This window comes from Falco cherrug, chromosome 1 (genome assembly GCF_023634085.1).
Source record: "Falco cherrug isolate bFalChe1 chromosome 1, bFalChe1.pri, whole genome shotgun sequence".
NCBI lineage: Eukaryota > Metazoa > Chordata > Aves > Falconiformes > Falconidae > Falco > Falco cherrug.
The window spans coordinates 16342032-16358907 of record NC_073697.1 but is presented as its reverse complement, the minus strand read 5'-3'; the positions used below and the strand labels follow the sequence as shown (position 1 = coordinate 16358907).

The window sequence follows — 16876 nt, the reverse complement described above, 5'->3', positions numbered from 1 at the left end:
TTATACTTATTTTGAAACATTACCAGTAATTGGTCATTCTCACTGAGGACTAAAGACAGCCATCATCCACCATGGGTGACAGTAACACGCAAGAAATACATGTGAGATGTAATGTTAATTAATTTTATTGAACTCTGATGTACTACTGCATCTTCCACACCAGTGCAGACCAGTGAGTTTCTACTATATCCATAATGCAATAGAAGAGGTGAATCTGAACTGAGAATCCTGGTTTTTGCTGTTTCCTTTCCTGACCCTTTCCATCTACTTGCCCGAGAAGATTAAAATAATCTTATCTGAGACAATAACAGATGACTTCATGGGCAGAAAAGACTAATTACTGTATAATAAAAATTGTTATAAATATATTCAAAGCTATTTTATTATGAGTTAAATTAAACATGACTAAATCACATTTTAGATGTTCCTAGAAAAAGAAGTTGTGTTAACAAATTTCATTAAAAAAATCAAACCTATTAGAAGAACTAAAGAGCACATTACAGTGCCACCAAATATTGAAAATCAAGAGTCTCAGTGATGCGCTTGCCTCACTATATTTAATACCAAATAACAGAAAGTTCAAGTAATTATAAGAAGAGTATCCACAGCATACAGAATATAACCAGAGAGACAGACCTCATATCAAGACAATCTAAGTTCACCTGTTCTGCAATGGATTTGCTAGCATCTTTCAACATAAAAGGGTGCTTTTCAAGAAGTCTGCAGGATCACAACCATTATAAAAAGCTTGACAATAAAAATTCCCACATGTTTGAACACAACCGAAACTTTTACAAGTAGTTCACGCAAATATATAGGTAGGGAGGCAGGTGTGCAAAAATACCTGTTGAATGAGCAAGGATCATAATATTTAGTCAACAATACAACAGTACAAGCACCTGATACTGAATATGATCTACTTTATAGCCTGTGTTGTTCTGTATTACTAAAGATGCAATGCTGTCAAAGTTCCACATCAGTGTCAAATCAAAGCATCAAGCACCAAAGTCCTGTCCCATGAAGGGCTGAGTCATTAACTTGACCGACCAACAGCAAATCTGTTCCTGACACTTCAACCTGTTGAAGCAGAACACTCTGTGGACCACTCCTTTGCATTTCTGTGTGAGAATAAAGACCTACTGCATCATTAATCCTGGCAGCATGTTTTTGCAGTGGTAAAACTAAAAGCAAAAACATATCGCGAAGATATGATTAGCCCCCAGAACTACTCACTTCAGATAAAATTCTTGACCTTAGATCATGTCAGTTACTACCTCCAGAAAGACATTTCAGTCCTCTTGCTACTTAAATAGCAATCTGTGAAAGTGAAATGGAAGGAGGCAGCAATATCTTTCTTATACCACTCAGCACTATGTAGTAGTCTGATAACATGACTCTGCTTCTGAAAACACATTAGGTATTTTAACAAGTTTGCTTTTAAATAAACTGTATTACTTGAGACACTTTTTAGCAGTGCAATAAAGTATATGAAAAAGAGGTTTTCATATATTTTTTTTTTACTTTGAATATAAAGTGGTCAACTTCTTTTGCATTGCATAAAATTTTAAAATTCTGTAGATATTAATAATTTAATACAAACTTTAAAAGTTGTCATTTATTAACTGTCCTTATTCAGAAGCAGGTTAAAGTATATACAGTGACAAGAATACAATTTATGAAAACAAAGAAGCTTAGATTAACTCTTAATTATTAGGTGGTCACAGCAATTTATTCTCCTACCTGCTTTCCATCCAGCGTACAAAGTCTCTTGACTACACCTGAATCTAACTTAATGGCTTCTGTGATGTCAGTCAAGACCTGTTCGAAGGAGTGAGCAGTCTTCTTATTCAGTAGAATTCTCACAGCTTTCCGTGGTTTTACTCCACTCCTAATAACAGTCACTAATTTGGGTTTTATGAAATCTTTACTCTCCTTCACTTCACTCTTTGTGGATGTCAGAGACGTCAAGGATCGAGTAGACCCAGTCCTTATGTTCACACACCAGTTTGGATTGACATTCTTGGTGTAATCAACTTTGCGATACGGTTCATTGGATGCACATACATAACTTTCACCTGAAAAGAAGATGACATTTTCATAATTTAAAGGGTTTAGCAACTATTTTTTGTAATTAAAAAAAAAAAAAAAACCCAACAAATTTTTCAGGACTGATTTTCCTGTATTTCAACCACAGGCCATTTTAAATGGAGGACTGTAAATCATCAGAGTTTTCCACCCAAACAATACCATATAAAGTGGTTTCAACACATTTCAAAAGACACCTAGTTAAAAAATAAAAATAAAAAAATAAAGGGTAATAAGGGGGTTGAAGATATTTCCCACTTCTTTTGGATCGTAAGTTCTGACTGCAGAGTCATTTTGCAAGTGCTTAAATTACTTGAGCTCACAATACATGACATTAAGAGCATTCTCCTACAGCAAATTTCCAGGTCCTTCTCTATATAATCGTCAAATATATACTTCAAGATGTATAAACACATACCTATGTTTAATAATGAGTTATTTTTAAAATGAGCAAGTTTTAACAGAATAAAATTCTAGCATCTCAAGATCCTTGTCCTGAAGGACATTTTAATTTACCAGGAGTTACTGCTTTTCTACAAAGGACACACTGTTGAAATATATTCACTTCAACATTTTTATTCTTTTTTAAAAACCACAAACACCTGTTGAGGCCACAAATGTGACTGTGAAACTACAGGAATATGAAAGGACATCTATACTTCTCCATTTTATTTTCTTTCTCAATTCAAAGCCTGCACTGCTGATACTTCCCAAAGTTATGAAAGTCAGAGGACAAAAAATATTATCACAGGCTAGTAATACACACCTTTACATCAATTATTTTAAAGTGGCACCAGCCATGACGCAAACCTAAGGAATTTGTTAGCTTTCTCCATTCCTTGACATAATGCAAGGCTAGTGACTAACTGGGGCTTTTTTGTTTCCTTTTGTTTGGGTGAATGTGGGTTGTTTGTTTTTTTTTTTACAAGAGGATATTTTTCTCTTAAAACTGCTGGGTTTTGTTTACCACAACTCTTTTAGTGTCTGACAGCAATATTCAAGATGCAGACCATAACAAAGGACATCTTTAACTCTGTGTTATTTCTGTAACCTACATCCTTGGGGTCACACAAAATGACATCCAAAGACTTTCTCGAAAAGGCAGAGTATTGCCAGAAGGATGAAAGCATTCCAAACCAATGGAACACACCAGACAGAAAAGCCTTTCACTATTTTAGAACAGGTTAAACATTTTTTTTAAGATTAAAGCTAGATGCTCAAGGTCACTGGTGAAACAAACTAAACTCACCTCCTATATATACAGCAAAAAGGGTAAAGCGTACACACACATCTGTTGAACAGTATTGTAGAAGGTATAAAATGTATACCTATATTTAAATAGACACTAGAAAAATTCTAAACGATGCTTTTACTTTCTGAACTTTCGTTTGGAGAGCTGATTTAGCTTAGAAATTGTGTAGCTTATTTTAAAAGCAAGATAGGAAACTACTTTCAACCCCCTGAAGAATTACTGTGATCTGAAAGACTTTTTCCTGTTTCTCTTCCCATACCAGTTACACTACTTTCTCATCTATCTTGTATTTCAACGTTCTTGAAAGTTTACTTACTGTATTTGAAAGAATTCCACATTATCATGATTTAGCTTGGGAAAACGTGGCAGCCAGTTATGCCTCCACAAACATCACTGGGACTGTACTCCACAGAGGTACAAAGAAACAGTTTGGTGTGGGGTTTTATGGACACCACTGCCACGCCTGTATTCTTCCTCTTCACTCATCCCCATCATCGTTCCCCCTCATATACGCAGATCAAGTGGTGCACAAAACCAACCAATACAGACAAAACCATGACTCCTCTTTCCCCAAAGGATAAGCAAAGAAAAAAAGATGTTTTCACCCATAACCTCCTTGAATGGCATTTCAACACAGCTGCACGCACACTAGCTCTAATCTACAGGTAGAGTAAAAAAAAACCCAAGCCCACACAGCTTAGGAAGAACCATAGTGGCCTAGAAGCTTATGCTGCCCCAGAACTACATGCTAAATGGCAAAAAGCCTGCAGGCAATCATAATTACTATTACCTGCTTTGAGCAAGACGTTGGACAAGATAACCTCAGAAGGTCCCTTCCAAACTAAATTACCCTATGATTCTAAATAGGTGGACAGCTCTCTCTTGACAGCTGTTCTCAGAGACCTTTCACTCATCTGTCCTGTTACTGTAAAATAGCAAGAGGTGTTAAACGTTTTGTTAGCATAGCTCAGCTGCAACTGAAAGCGAAGACTACCCCCTCTACATCCTCTTAAATTAGATTCAAAGGACTATGCTTATTTTCTGAATAATTTCTAATAAGCCATGAAGCTGTCTCTCTCTAAACACAGTGCTGCCAAATAAGTAGCATCTCAAAGAAGCCGGTAGTTCTAATTCATACCGTTAGACTTACTAACATTGTAACTGCTGATCACTGTTATTCCTCCCTCTACAACTTGTTTACTGCGTGATGTAGAACCCTGATGTGGTTTAACCCCAGCCAGCAACTAAGCAGCTGCTCACTCACTCCGCCCCGGTGGGATAAGGGAGAGAAAATCAGAAGGGTAAAAGTAAAAAAACTCAAGGATTGAGATAAAAATAGTTTAATAGGTAAAGCAAAAGCCACACATGCAAGCAAAGCAAAACAAGGAATTCATTCACTAGTTCCCATCAGCAGGCAGGTATTCAGCCATCTCTAGGAAAGCCGGGTTCCATCACTCATAACAGTTACTTGGGATGACAAATGTCAACACTTCAAACATCCCCCACTTCCTCCTCCTTCCCCCAGCTTTACATGCTGAGCGTGATGTCGTATGGAATGTTCCTTTGGTCAGCTGGGGTCAGCTGTCCCAACTGTGTCCCATCCCAGCTTCTTGTGCACCCCAGCCTGCTCACTGGCAGGACCCCAAAAGGAGCAGAGAAGCCTTTGGCTCTGTGCAAATGCTACTCAGCAATAACGAAAAAATCCCTGAATTATCAACACTGTTTCCAGCACAAATCCAAGATGTAGCCCCATACCAGCTGCTATGAAAAAAAAAAAAAAAACCAAAACTATCACCCAAAACCAGCACAAACACTTAGGACAATTTTTTCCACAATTGCACGCTAAACTTTTTATGGATGCACCTAGCAAGTAACTTAGTTTTTTGTGTGCGCCTGTTGGTTAAGAATGCTAATTATTATATCCACCTACCATAAATTAATTGAAGGTCATTGTTCTGGCTGCATGATGTCAGGCATTCAACTTTTGAAAGTCGCTGACCACTTGCTTTGAAGTTTATTGATCTGCATAAGACTTTGGTAATTTTTAATCATCCTCTGATAATAATTTATATATAAACCTGACAGCATCCTGTGCATGAGAATACCTTTCTAAACACACTGAGTGCCCCTAGCATCTCAAAAGACTTTACATGAGCTTCAGTTCATGAAGTCCCTATCGCTTCAGAGTAACCAATTCAGCACACCCTGTCCAGCTGTTAAAGAAATTAAAGAAATCTTAGCAATCAGCACTACAATGTATGTCAAAACTCAACATCATTGAGCATGTTCAGAATTACCCTTTCAAACTCAAAAAGAATGCACTTCCTAGACCATTAAAAAAACAACCACAAAACAACAAACGGACAGAAGACAATTCAAGGTTAAACCTCAGGGCTGAAGCTTAAATTAACAAAGTAAAAAATAATAGGGGAAAAAAACACCCACACCACAAAACCCCCTCTAAATTAAGGCTGTTCAGAAACAGGCTCTCACACTTGAAAGAAATTAAATGCTTTATGTAAAGTAGTACAGGTAGAGAACAAAAGGTCCCTTTGCTAAAGGAGTTACCATAGAAGAGTCTCAACATGGTATGCTTGCTTTGTCTTTTACAGACACGTATCATAACAGAGTATCTTTTTCGTACTATCATGGAATGTGACCTACTATCAGAGCTGTACCTACAACACCCCTCAGGACAGCAGAAATTGTCGTGTTATAAAATTTTCAGTATTAAAAAGGAACTTTACTTTTTTAAAATCTCAGTGTAAAACTCTTTGCCTTCTACTAGTTCCCTTGCTTGATGCATAAATAAAATAATTTATTGATTATCTGAATAGGTTGCAATACCTGTTTACTACAGATTTCTTATCATTATTTCTTTTCCTTTAAAGAGAGGCCTTCATTTTCTTTCTCTAATAGAAATAAAAAATAAAGAAGTGCTTTCAACTTAAAACAATGTAGTACCTTAAAAGAACACATTTCAAATAACTTGTTTCAACTGCATTTTGCCAAGTCTTAAGTTGAAGCAGAAGCTATTTCAGCTTTTTTTTTTTTTAAATATCTGGCAAAACTGATTGCAAAATTTCCTATAATTGGCAGATACAGGAATGAGTAATTACTTGATAACTGTAGTATATTACAGATTGTTTAGTAAGTGTTTTAATTTCCATGCCTGTTTTCTTATACCAGTCATATAAACTAAACTTAGTAACAGGTTTTACATGGAAAACAGATTTTACTACTACACCTACAAGGCAGGCACAATATGGCAGGATTACGGCAAGGCCTGTAAGTGAGGAAACACATGCATTGACTTGCTTGGTTCATGACTTCAAAGATAAAGGATGAAGTTTTTATTCTATTGAAATTATTACTTAAACTTCTAATGATTTCACCCCAGCCAGGAATTCACCCACAGGTTCTAAGTGCTACCAAGACTCTTGCAAAATACCCCCAAAAATGCTAGAAACAGAATATAATTAGGAAACCAATTGCTGCTTTCTGCATAATAATTATTTTCTAGAAATGAGTTAAACATTTATTTGGTTGGTTGAACAGGGATATACAATTGATCATTCAACAGAAGAAAATATTTAAGGAAGAAAACAAATGGCAGGGGTGAGTTACATCACACCTATGAAGTTCACTAAAGGAAAGTTTCCTACAGAATGGTGTATTCAACAAGCATGGCTAAGAAAACAACACCCCTTGATGAGCAGGCATTTAATTTTTGATCACTGTGCTATTGTTTAAATTTTTATTTTAGCCATCCTCCAAAGCAGAAAATGCATTTTTATACGTCTGTTTGGAAGAAACATCAAGTAACGTCTAAGAGTATTATCTCTCTTTTAAGTTACACTTTGTAGGTAAAAACCTGAAAGTGTAATGCTATATGTAGTATCTGCTCATGGCTTTGTATGACCTGATTTAAAATCTGCTTGGAATTAATTCATGTGAAAACACACACTTCTGATAATCTCCCAACTCTCACAGAAAAACAGTATTTGTAAAATGTAACACAGAGCACTTCATTTCTGGGGGGTTTAAACCAGTCAAATTGACTTCAAACGCTATCAATAAAGTAGCAGATAACTTTACAGCCAAAACTACACACATAAATAAGTTTGGCTGTTTCACTAACTGCCTTGAGTGAGATTTTTCATGTGTGTAACCAAAATTCATAGCATCACAATTACTAAGAAAATATTTTCTGAGACTTCAGCAGCATTTTGATCAGGCTGTAGCTTTTTTTTGTCCTTTGTACATCTACCAGCCCTATAAAGTTGACACAACTCCTCCAACAGGCATAAATAATACTTCAAATATTTACATTGCTGACTTTGATATGGTCCATTTTATGGTTTGAAGGCCCACTTTCCCTTTATAGTCTTGAAAGATATTAAAGCTAATGCATACTAGCCTTAACTGGCACATAGTCACAGCAGTTAACAGTACTGGAAATAAAATACCATGTCTTTAGCTTACATTAGCATTAACATGAATCAGCTCCCTAGTTTTTAGATCAGGTCGTGAAGTTAGTCACTAATATTACATTGCAATTGCAGGTAAAGTAGTAAACTATAGACTAATGAAGCAGAAAGATAGATTATGCAATACCTTCTTTTTTTTTTTAATGCAGAAAAAAACTCGCAAGAATTACAGACATAGGTTACAGCTGGGACTCTGAACACAGCCAAATTATTCTACAGCAGAAAGCTTAACCAGACTGCAGAGTAGTTTTGGCAGAAGTATGAAACCTCCTTAGAAGTTGGCATTATAATTTCAACGGAGCATATGTGTCATCCATCCCACACTTCATGACAGTACCCAGAGCAATCTAAAAATGTCAATTCTTCCACAAAGAAATCCTGCTACCACCAAAAATTCCTCAAATAGGGCATATGCTCACTTAAAAGGAGTAACATCTGCTGATATTTTGGCTCTCAATATATTCAACAAATGGAGTAAGTTTACTTCTGATTCTCTATGTCTTACTAACATTAGAAAAAACAACTAGAAGACATGAAACATTGCCCATTACCAAGGAAACATTACCTGCCTCTAAATAATTTACCTGTGCTGCATTAATAACCAGATGCACTACCCATGAAACGAAGACCCATCTGTGTGCTGCGTGTATATAATTTAAGCACCCTGTAGAAGGATTCCAATTTTCAGAGGGCTAACAGTCCAAACATGATACTCACCATGCCCTTGCAACAGTAAAATACAGGTTATGAACCGAATGGATAAAAGAGAAAACAAGACTACATTGGTCAATCCACCTGACAAACAGCCATAGACCATCAGCTGCCTAAATGCTGTTTTGCTTACTTAAAAACTTACCTACCAAGGTTTCCGTTTGCCATCTGTTTCTTCAACACTGTTATTCGCAGGAAACGTGCCTAGCTCACCTTTCAAGATATAAATCCAGGCATAAAGAGAGCAGGGTGTCCATGAACTCTCCAAAACTCATCCGTGCAACTTTAGGTACTGATAGGAAAAGGATTTATCTTCTCCTTCGGTGTCACAAGTGTACATCACTTGCAACTATGTGCAGTTTTGAGGAAGCACAGCTGCCTGACAACTTGGGGCTCTTCACAGCTCAAGTTTTGTGAACTGAAGCCCACCACTAAGCATATAACAAATAGCCTAGAAAGATTCAGACTTTTTGTCCTTAAAAACAGAGAGTACTAAAGAAAGATTTGTAGATATTTCAGTTTTCTTAGCATTGGGTTAGAAACCAACTGTAGATACACCATGTAGTGAGTGATGTAAAGTAGAAATTAAGTGTACAACCCTCAAAAATCCTGAGTCGGGATATTTGAAACAGATGTCTCTGAACAAGGCTTTCTGGCTTGCTTTTTGCCAGGTGTTAACAAGCACTTTCTACCTCCTGACAGTCACATAAAGCATCATGTTTTTAAATGGCACACTGCATAACAGAGAATGATATAGCTGGCATGGGTAAAAACATTGCTACAGAAAGAAAACTGTTAGGTCTTCATATTTTTCAAGCATGTCCTCCCCTGTGAAGCACATAGGACAGGGCAGGCTTCTAGGGTACATTTCATCTGTCCATCTCACATTCCTCAGCTGCTTTTGGTGGAACTCACTAGTTTCAAGAGTGCCAAAAGCTGCTTATTCAGTATAGCACAGTAGTTATTAGGGTTAGTAACCTCTTAACTTTAGGAATCACAGGAGGGTACCCTTTTTTTGTTCTGTAACACAAAGCCGAGCAGATTTCCTGACCAGTGTACTTATGGCATGTATAAGAGGACTGATCTAAAAATAAACCAACCCCTTTTATGAAGGATTAGGTTATTTAAATCTCTTTCCTTCCTTTCTTTCATAGAACTTCCTTCCTTATCATTTTCTCATGATTCCTTCACTTTCACATCACCTCCAATAACCCTGTGTAAGTCACGATCTTTCCTTATCTACAACATTTTACGTTTCCCGTGTATGTTTTAAACCTGGGATGAAAACCAGGATTTTAGCAGATTACTAACTGCTCCGAGTTCTCTTTTGACTTAATTTAGTCCGGAGGTTCAGAGGACAACTTCCTACAAGCTTTCATACAATCACAGAACAGCTGGAGGTTGAAAAGGACCTGTGGAAGTCATCTGGTCTGAACCCCTGCTCAGGCAGGGAAAAAGCCTTCAGAAGACCATTAAGGCCACCTGGTATCAATCCCACCTAATACCACATGCTTCCTCCACAGAAAGTAAATAATTCTTTTCAGGTAAATTACATTCCTCCTGTCCCTGAAACTAGGAGATGCACATTGGTAGAACTGTGCTTTTTATTTTCCTTGGATGGAAAGTTAACTAACAATTACATCTGTATGTCCCAGCCACACCCTGTTGTTCCAGGACTCTGTAACGAGTGATCTGAACATGTATCTGGAAGTAAATGCTTTTAACAGTTTTTAATCACCCTATTATCCTTCCTTTTTACCTTTCTTTGTTAAACCCGTGACATTTGCCTCTTTTTAAAAGTATTACAGCTCTTTGCTTTACCACAGGAAGCATACCTTTTGGAAGAAGCAAAAATACAAACTGCCTACGTGGTGTTACTATGTGCTTGCCCAGACAAGAGAAAAGATATTCTTGACCTAATATAACAGCATGCATCAACCAGAATCACAGGTACTTAAGCAGGATTAAAAAATGTAACTATAATCTAAGGCAGAAAATAGTTGGATCTTTCGATACCTCATTTCAAAAACATTCTTTCACTCTGTATCAGTGTGGCAGAGCCCACTTCTTTAAAGCAGATATTGGCCACCGTGCTACATTTCCCAGCTACGCATAAGGACTGTCGTGCTCAGAACCTTCCCAGCTCCTGCCCAAAAACTTCCCTACAGGTGCCTGTTGATTGTCTGCACAGTTGTGCAGACAAAACTACTGACATTTTATAAAGGACTGTATTAATTAAGCACTGTATTTCAAAGAGCAAAGACTATTAGCAATGCTTCCTACCTAGGGAACTAGAAAAGTTGTCCGTCACATGCCAAATCAATATAACTTTTCTTACAGGGTGTTACATTTGGTTTCTTCTCCCCAAATCCAACATCTCCCAACTTTGCAGCAGACTTTTAACAATCACGATTCTCCATGCCTTTCACTGCCAAGACAATGAAAGCACAGGATAGCGTGACAGAGCATGACCGACATCAATGTAAAACACAAACCTCAGCACTAAAGAACTGCACAGTTCCTACTATTACCATTGTGTCATGCTTTAGAAGCTCACATTTTATTAAAAAAACTGAAGTGTTTAGACAAAATCAGTTAAATTGGGTAGAGAATAAAAATGAAACTATTATTCCATTATTGCTATTGAAGGGAAAATATAAAATTACACATGGAATCTCCTATTCAAAAGTAAAGATAATAAAAAGCAGCATAATGTCTAATAGTAATGTTGAAAGAAATAAAACTATGAGAAAGTTATAATATTCCCAAACTCCCATCCCCTCTCGGGTTCTCTCTGCTCAAACAAGATCTGGATCAGACAACAGAATTCTTTATTCCTCCCATTCTAAGAAAACAATGAAACCTGTCAAAGTCATAAGCCATAATGTTCCCTAATCTACAGGGGCTGGGAACATAAATGATATTTGCCTAAGGCTGGTCCAGCAGAGCAGGCTTTTTGACTGTCACACTGCATTAAGAAAAGCTATACACTTAAAATGGAGTTTGTCAGTTTTTGACTATTAAACACGATCTGGTCAAATTTTTAACTGTCTCAACCCGTAACAGTAATATTTGAAATCTACAATATGTCTTTGCATTAGCTATTTTCCTCTTAAAATTATAAATAGTAAAACAGATTGCCAAATATAGCCAACCCCCAAAAAGCATTCATCAGTGACTCAATTCAGCTAGTTTGGACTATTATAATACAGAATTTGATACTGCCAACTTTTATACCCCAGACAGATATTAACCTAATAAATGGCAAATAGGCCTAAGAGCTGGCCTGCACTGGGGCACATCAGCGTCCAAGAGCTACACGCACAGGCTTAAGTTGAGAGAGGTTTAATGCAGATCTTGCTGGCTTGGCAAGCATGAGTGAGCACTCACCTTCTACTGACTTTATAGAACTGCCACTAACGAACCTGAGCTGCTGTGATTCCATGTACCAGTTCAACAGCACTGATGATGCACAGACAGACTAGTCAATTACGTATGGCATCAAGTAGCCATGTTCAGTCTGGTGTTCAGCCTGTGGCTGGCATGCACAACAGCACTTTATTTTCCTTTCTGCAAATGAAAAAGCAATACAACAAAACACCATTCAGAACTACTTCTGGTGCTACTACAGTTCAAGCTATAGGGTATCACCGACGTTCAAATATTCTAGAGCAGCAATTCAAGCTTGCTGTGCTGGGACTACAAGAAATAAAGAAAATAAAACCAGATCAGATCCTCTTCCAGCATCTCAAGAAGAAAATAGCTGGCAAAGAGCTCAGGTAATTTCAAGGAACGATGAATTCGCTACTCCCTTTGTACCCACCCCTCTATATGCTTTCCTTTCTCTTTATGGTAATTACACTTACCCTGGTAAAGTTTTTGGCATGCTAATTGGAGAACATACTAATCCAATTATGATGCTACAGGATTTTCTTAAGATTCCGGAGAGTTGTATTGGTCACAGATAGATGACTAAGTAATTGGGACTCATTTTTTTCCCCTTTTTATTTTACAGAGAAAACATGGAAGTGGCATTTCAATTGTGACACTGGCTTATTCTTCCAGTGAAGAGCAATGATAAAGGTCACTCTTTCGATGAGTATTTGAAGAGGCAGGAAGTAAGTTTTTGCTTTCAGTTATTAACTTATTTTGAGAGTACACACTGCATTTATACTGTTGTCCAGCAAGTCATTTTGTCTTTGGTTTAAGCCATAAAAGCTTAACATTATTCCTTCGGCAATGTTTCAGAAGTCATTCAAAGTTATCTTTACCCAATTTTTGTTTCTACATCTTTTCCCAACATCCCCACTCCATCTTTTTTTTTTACTACCTCTAAATTAATCACCAATTCAAGAAAAATATTTTGATTGACTTCATATTTATTTTATTACCACAGAGTAAGTATTTTACTCTACAGTAATTTCACATTTCCTCTGCTTTGACTGTGGAACAGCCTTATGGTAGATCACACAACGAGGAACGTCCTCAGGCACTATGTTACTATTACAAAGTGCACTTTCACGCGTACCTTTTTTTGAGTGAGACCCCCTTGATCTAGCAAATGCTGTAGCCTCTCCCTTCCTCTCACACATTCTGGAGTAGCTGGTGCCTAACTCCCACTGCCTTTACTAGTGAATTACATAAAGGTCTGCAGGGTCCTTTTCTCATCAAGTTCTCCAGGTGTGATTCAGCATTGCTTTGAAAAGGGGAGTTTCCAAATCAAAGCTTAAAGGATACGCAGCTGAAAGCCTAAAAAGGAGGAGCCATCAGAAGACCTATAAAGCATACTTCGTCATTAACACAAATCAGCTACACCTGGCATAGAGTCACCAGGTGGAAGACTGCAATGGTGGATGCATTAGATACCTAAGAAGCATCCAGTGAAAAAAGATCATGAACCTCACAGTGTGCACAACATAACCAACACATTTGAAAGGCTGATTCATGTAATGCTGAGTTTAAACTGTAATTTAAGACATCACATAACAAACACGGAGGAATTCTGCTCCTTGTTTTGGTAGTTATCACTCCCTGCAAACAAGGGACATATGGTTCATATAGAAAAAAAAAAGTATGTCTCAAAATGGGCCAGAACTAGTCAAGCGCCACTCTGCTCAGATTTGCAAGGACTACATAACCTTAGCCACCAAGTCCCATTACCAAAGGCTACCTAGGGACAATTCTGAAAAGCATTTCATTCTGTAGAATGCTTCTGGAAATCAGACAAGGCAGATAATTCCCCCTGTGAATACAGACTCTGATCACATTTGGAAACAAGACTTTACAGCAGTTTGTTTTAATAAGCGGTAGGGTATAAATATCCCTCTTCGCAACACAGGGGCTTTCTCACCAAGAGCTGAGGCCACTGCCCGGCATCAAATGTCAGGGAATGACATCCCAGCATTTCCCTCTCTTACAAACGGTGGTGACAGAAAGGTAGCCAAGAACTTCCCTAGGGTTCTTGCAGATGGAAATCCCGGCTGCTCGCCCACTGTCGGGCCTGCCCACGCCAGGCTGACGGTGATCGCCCGGGCGGCGGGCGCAGCGGCCTGTCCACACTGGGGATCGAGGCCTGGTGCACCTCAGGGCGGCGGGCAGCCCCTCAGGGGCTCCACGGCTGCTGGCCTCCAGCAAGGCAGCCTCTCCGGGGGCGAGGGGCAAGCCCACCCGCCGCGCAGCACCAGTTCAGCAAGGCAGCCTCTCCGGGGGCGAGGGGCAAGCCCACCGCCCAGCGCCCGGCCCCACGCCGCCTCACGCTGCGCCCCGACATGCCAAGGCGCGACTGCCCCCGGCCCGCGCCCTGCTGGCCCCCTCACCTTCCACCAGCTCGTCCAGGCTGGTGAGCTTCTTGCTGCCATCGATGGTGTAGATGGTGCGGACACCCTGGGGCAGGTTGACGTTGTCCGACAGGGAGCGGGTGAGCTCCACCAGGAGGGCATCGAAGGAGCGGAAGCGGTCGGTGGAGATGGCGTACACCAAGCCCTTGAAGTACCTGTCCCCGTTGCGGTAGAAGCGGGCTTTGCGGGCTTTCTTCTCCGAGCTGAGCGCCTGCAGGGTCCGCGTCCGGTAGAGGCTGCAGTGGGCGCTGTGCGCCGGGCTGGGGATCAGCCCGTTGCCCCGCGGCCCCGCGGCCCCGCCGCCAGAGCCGGTCCCGCCGCGGCGCGGCCCGGCGCGCTGCTGCCGCTTGTCCCGCTCCTCGAAGTGCTCCAGCTCGATGCTCCGGTTGCTCGCCATGGGGAGCCGCCCGCCCGGCCGCCGCGACCCGACCCGAGCCGGCTGCGGGCTGCTAAGCCTGCCCCCGCGCCTGCAAAGGGCTCCGCTCGCCTAATTCAGCATCGCGCCCGGCCCCTCTCGCCGCAACTGCCGCGGGTGGCCGCGGCGCCCGCCCTGCCCCGCAACCGCAGCTCCCGCTGGCTCCGGCGCTACCCGCTGCTCCGCCCGCCGCCGCGCACAAAAGCATCGCTCACGCCTCAGCCCGGCGCCTCCCGCTACAGGCAGCGCCGCGGGCAGCGGGAGGAGGCGGGAGGAGGCGGGAGGCGCGGGGCAGCCCCGCGGCCGCGCCCCCGCGCCGGCCCCACGCAGCCTCGCACAATGCGGAGGGCGCCGCGCGCGCAGGTCCCCTCCCCGTCCCCGCCGCAGGGAGGCGGTGGGGGCGCAGCGCCCAACCCGCCCGCTCCCGGCCGGCCCCGGCTCCGCGCCCGGCGCGGGGGGGGCAGCAGGACCCCCGCGGCGCCAGCAGCCGCCGGTCAGCGCGGGCAGCGGTGCAGGACCCCGCGGCGGGCGCGGGCGCCTCAGCAGGGACGCAGCCGCCGCGGGTCCGGCGGGAGCAGCGAGGTGCGGCGCGCGGCGGGCGGGGCTGCGGGCGGGCCCCGGGGGCGGGCGGGGGCGGGGCGGGGGCGGCGCCATCGCGGCGCGGGGCGGGGGCGGCGGCGCTGTCCCCTGCGGCGGCGGGAGCGGTGGAGGATGCGGCGAGAAGGGAGCGGGGCTCTGCCAAGGAAGGGGCGCGATTCTGGGGAAGCGGCTTTCCCGCGGCTCTGCCCGACAGGACCGGGCCGCCCTCGGTGCCGGTCGGAGCTCTCTGCTGGCTCTCTCCTGGCCCTACGCTGGCTCAGTTACCAGGTTAAAACGCGAAACATGCCTCTAGGGCGCCTGTCAGCGTGGCCTTCTCCCTAAAACACGGCCCGCGCAGGACAGAAAAATGTGCATCTCTGTCGTTTCCCTTGGCCGTTTGGGAACGACACGGCCCCGAGCTTCCCACCCGCTCTGAGGAGCCACATAGCCCAGGGCTGCTTCCCGCAGCTTCAGCCTCCTAAAGGTGCCACGGCTGATGGCATCCCCGGGCCTCCTAAAGGTGCCCCGTCCCACGGCTGATGGCTTCCCCGGGAAAGTGGCTCTGCGCTCCCTGGACTGCTCAAGTCACATTCAGTTTTGGTAGGAAAGGCCAACGGATGCATTGAAATGGCTGCAGTTTCAACTTCTTTCCAACTTATTTTTTCTTGGCATAATGAGAACATCAAAAATAGAAAAGGCATTTACAGCCAGGTACAGGTGTTCCCTTTGTTCAGGTCTCTTGCTCTGAGAGATTCCAGCTGTGCAAGGTAATCACAGCTGGCCAGTCTCTGCTCCTTTGTCCCAGGCCAGTAAGAACCTTTGCCCACCCCTCACACTCCATGCGGGGTTGGTGGCAGGGGGTGGCACTGGGGCTGATCCTCTCCACTGCCAGTGTGACTGATGCAGGTGGAGCTGCTCTGCATGAAAATTAAATTAGTAACTGAAAGACACATATGGGAGAGAACAGGTTTATGAAAGTCCTTTTTGCGCTTAGGGCAGATCTCTATTCAGTAGAGACATTCTACAAAGCTTACGAGATATGTTGTCTATTTGTACATACTGGGAAATGGAAGAGATTTGGCTAAGGCTTATCTATGGGTTTGTGTTTCAGCCGTTTTTGGAAACATTGTTTGCCACACTTTCCATGGATTTATTATTTTTCACTTTTTGTACTTTGAAATACCAATAAAGTCAAGTATTATCTCACCATTATTACTGGGTTTATTACAAAGTAGATTAAACACCTACCTACAGTATTCCTCAAGACAACACATGGAAAAACATCAGTGAATTTCACTCTTTGTTGAAGCGTCAAGCATCTATTGTGCCCAGAAACCTCCACAAGCAAAAGGAAGTGATAAACCATGGGGCTGGGTTGTCTCCTCGGGTGGTAAAATCAACAGAAGGAGCTGAGCAAGGTGGGAGTTTTGTTACAGTTGGGGCATGAATACACCTACTAAGATTAGATGTGTAGGTCCTGCCTAAGAACCAGGACTGGGAAGCCACA

General features: G+C 42.1%; 1 protein-coding gene across 5 annotated transcripts in view; it reads right to left on the bottom strand.

The window, feature by feature from the left end:
• Positions 1–15409, bottom strand: part of DCLK2 (doublecortin like kinase 2) — a 98420-nt gene extending 83011 nt beyond the window's left edge. For 4 of the 5 annotated variants that reach the window (XR_008730670.1, XR_008730671.1, XR_008730669.1 and 1 more), the window contains exons 1-2: positions 14355–15409; positions 1741–2075 (exon numbers count right to left, since the gene is read on the bottom strand). Coding sequence is in view for 2 of the 5 variants with exons in the window: in XM_027807745.2 (XP_027663546.2) it covers positions 1741–2075; positions 14355–14772 (753 nt within the window). In the remaining 3 variants the exon portion in view is untranslated. The remainder of the gene's footprint in view (positions 1–1740; positions 2076–14354) is intronic. The other variant, XM_055700882.1, reaches the window with a different exon arrangement.
• Between the last annotated feature and the right edge of the window lie 1467 nt (positions 15410–16876).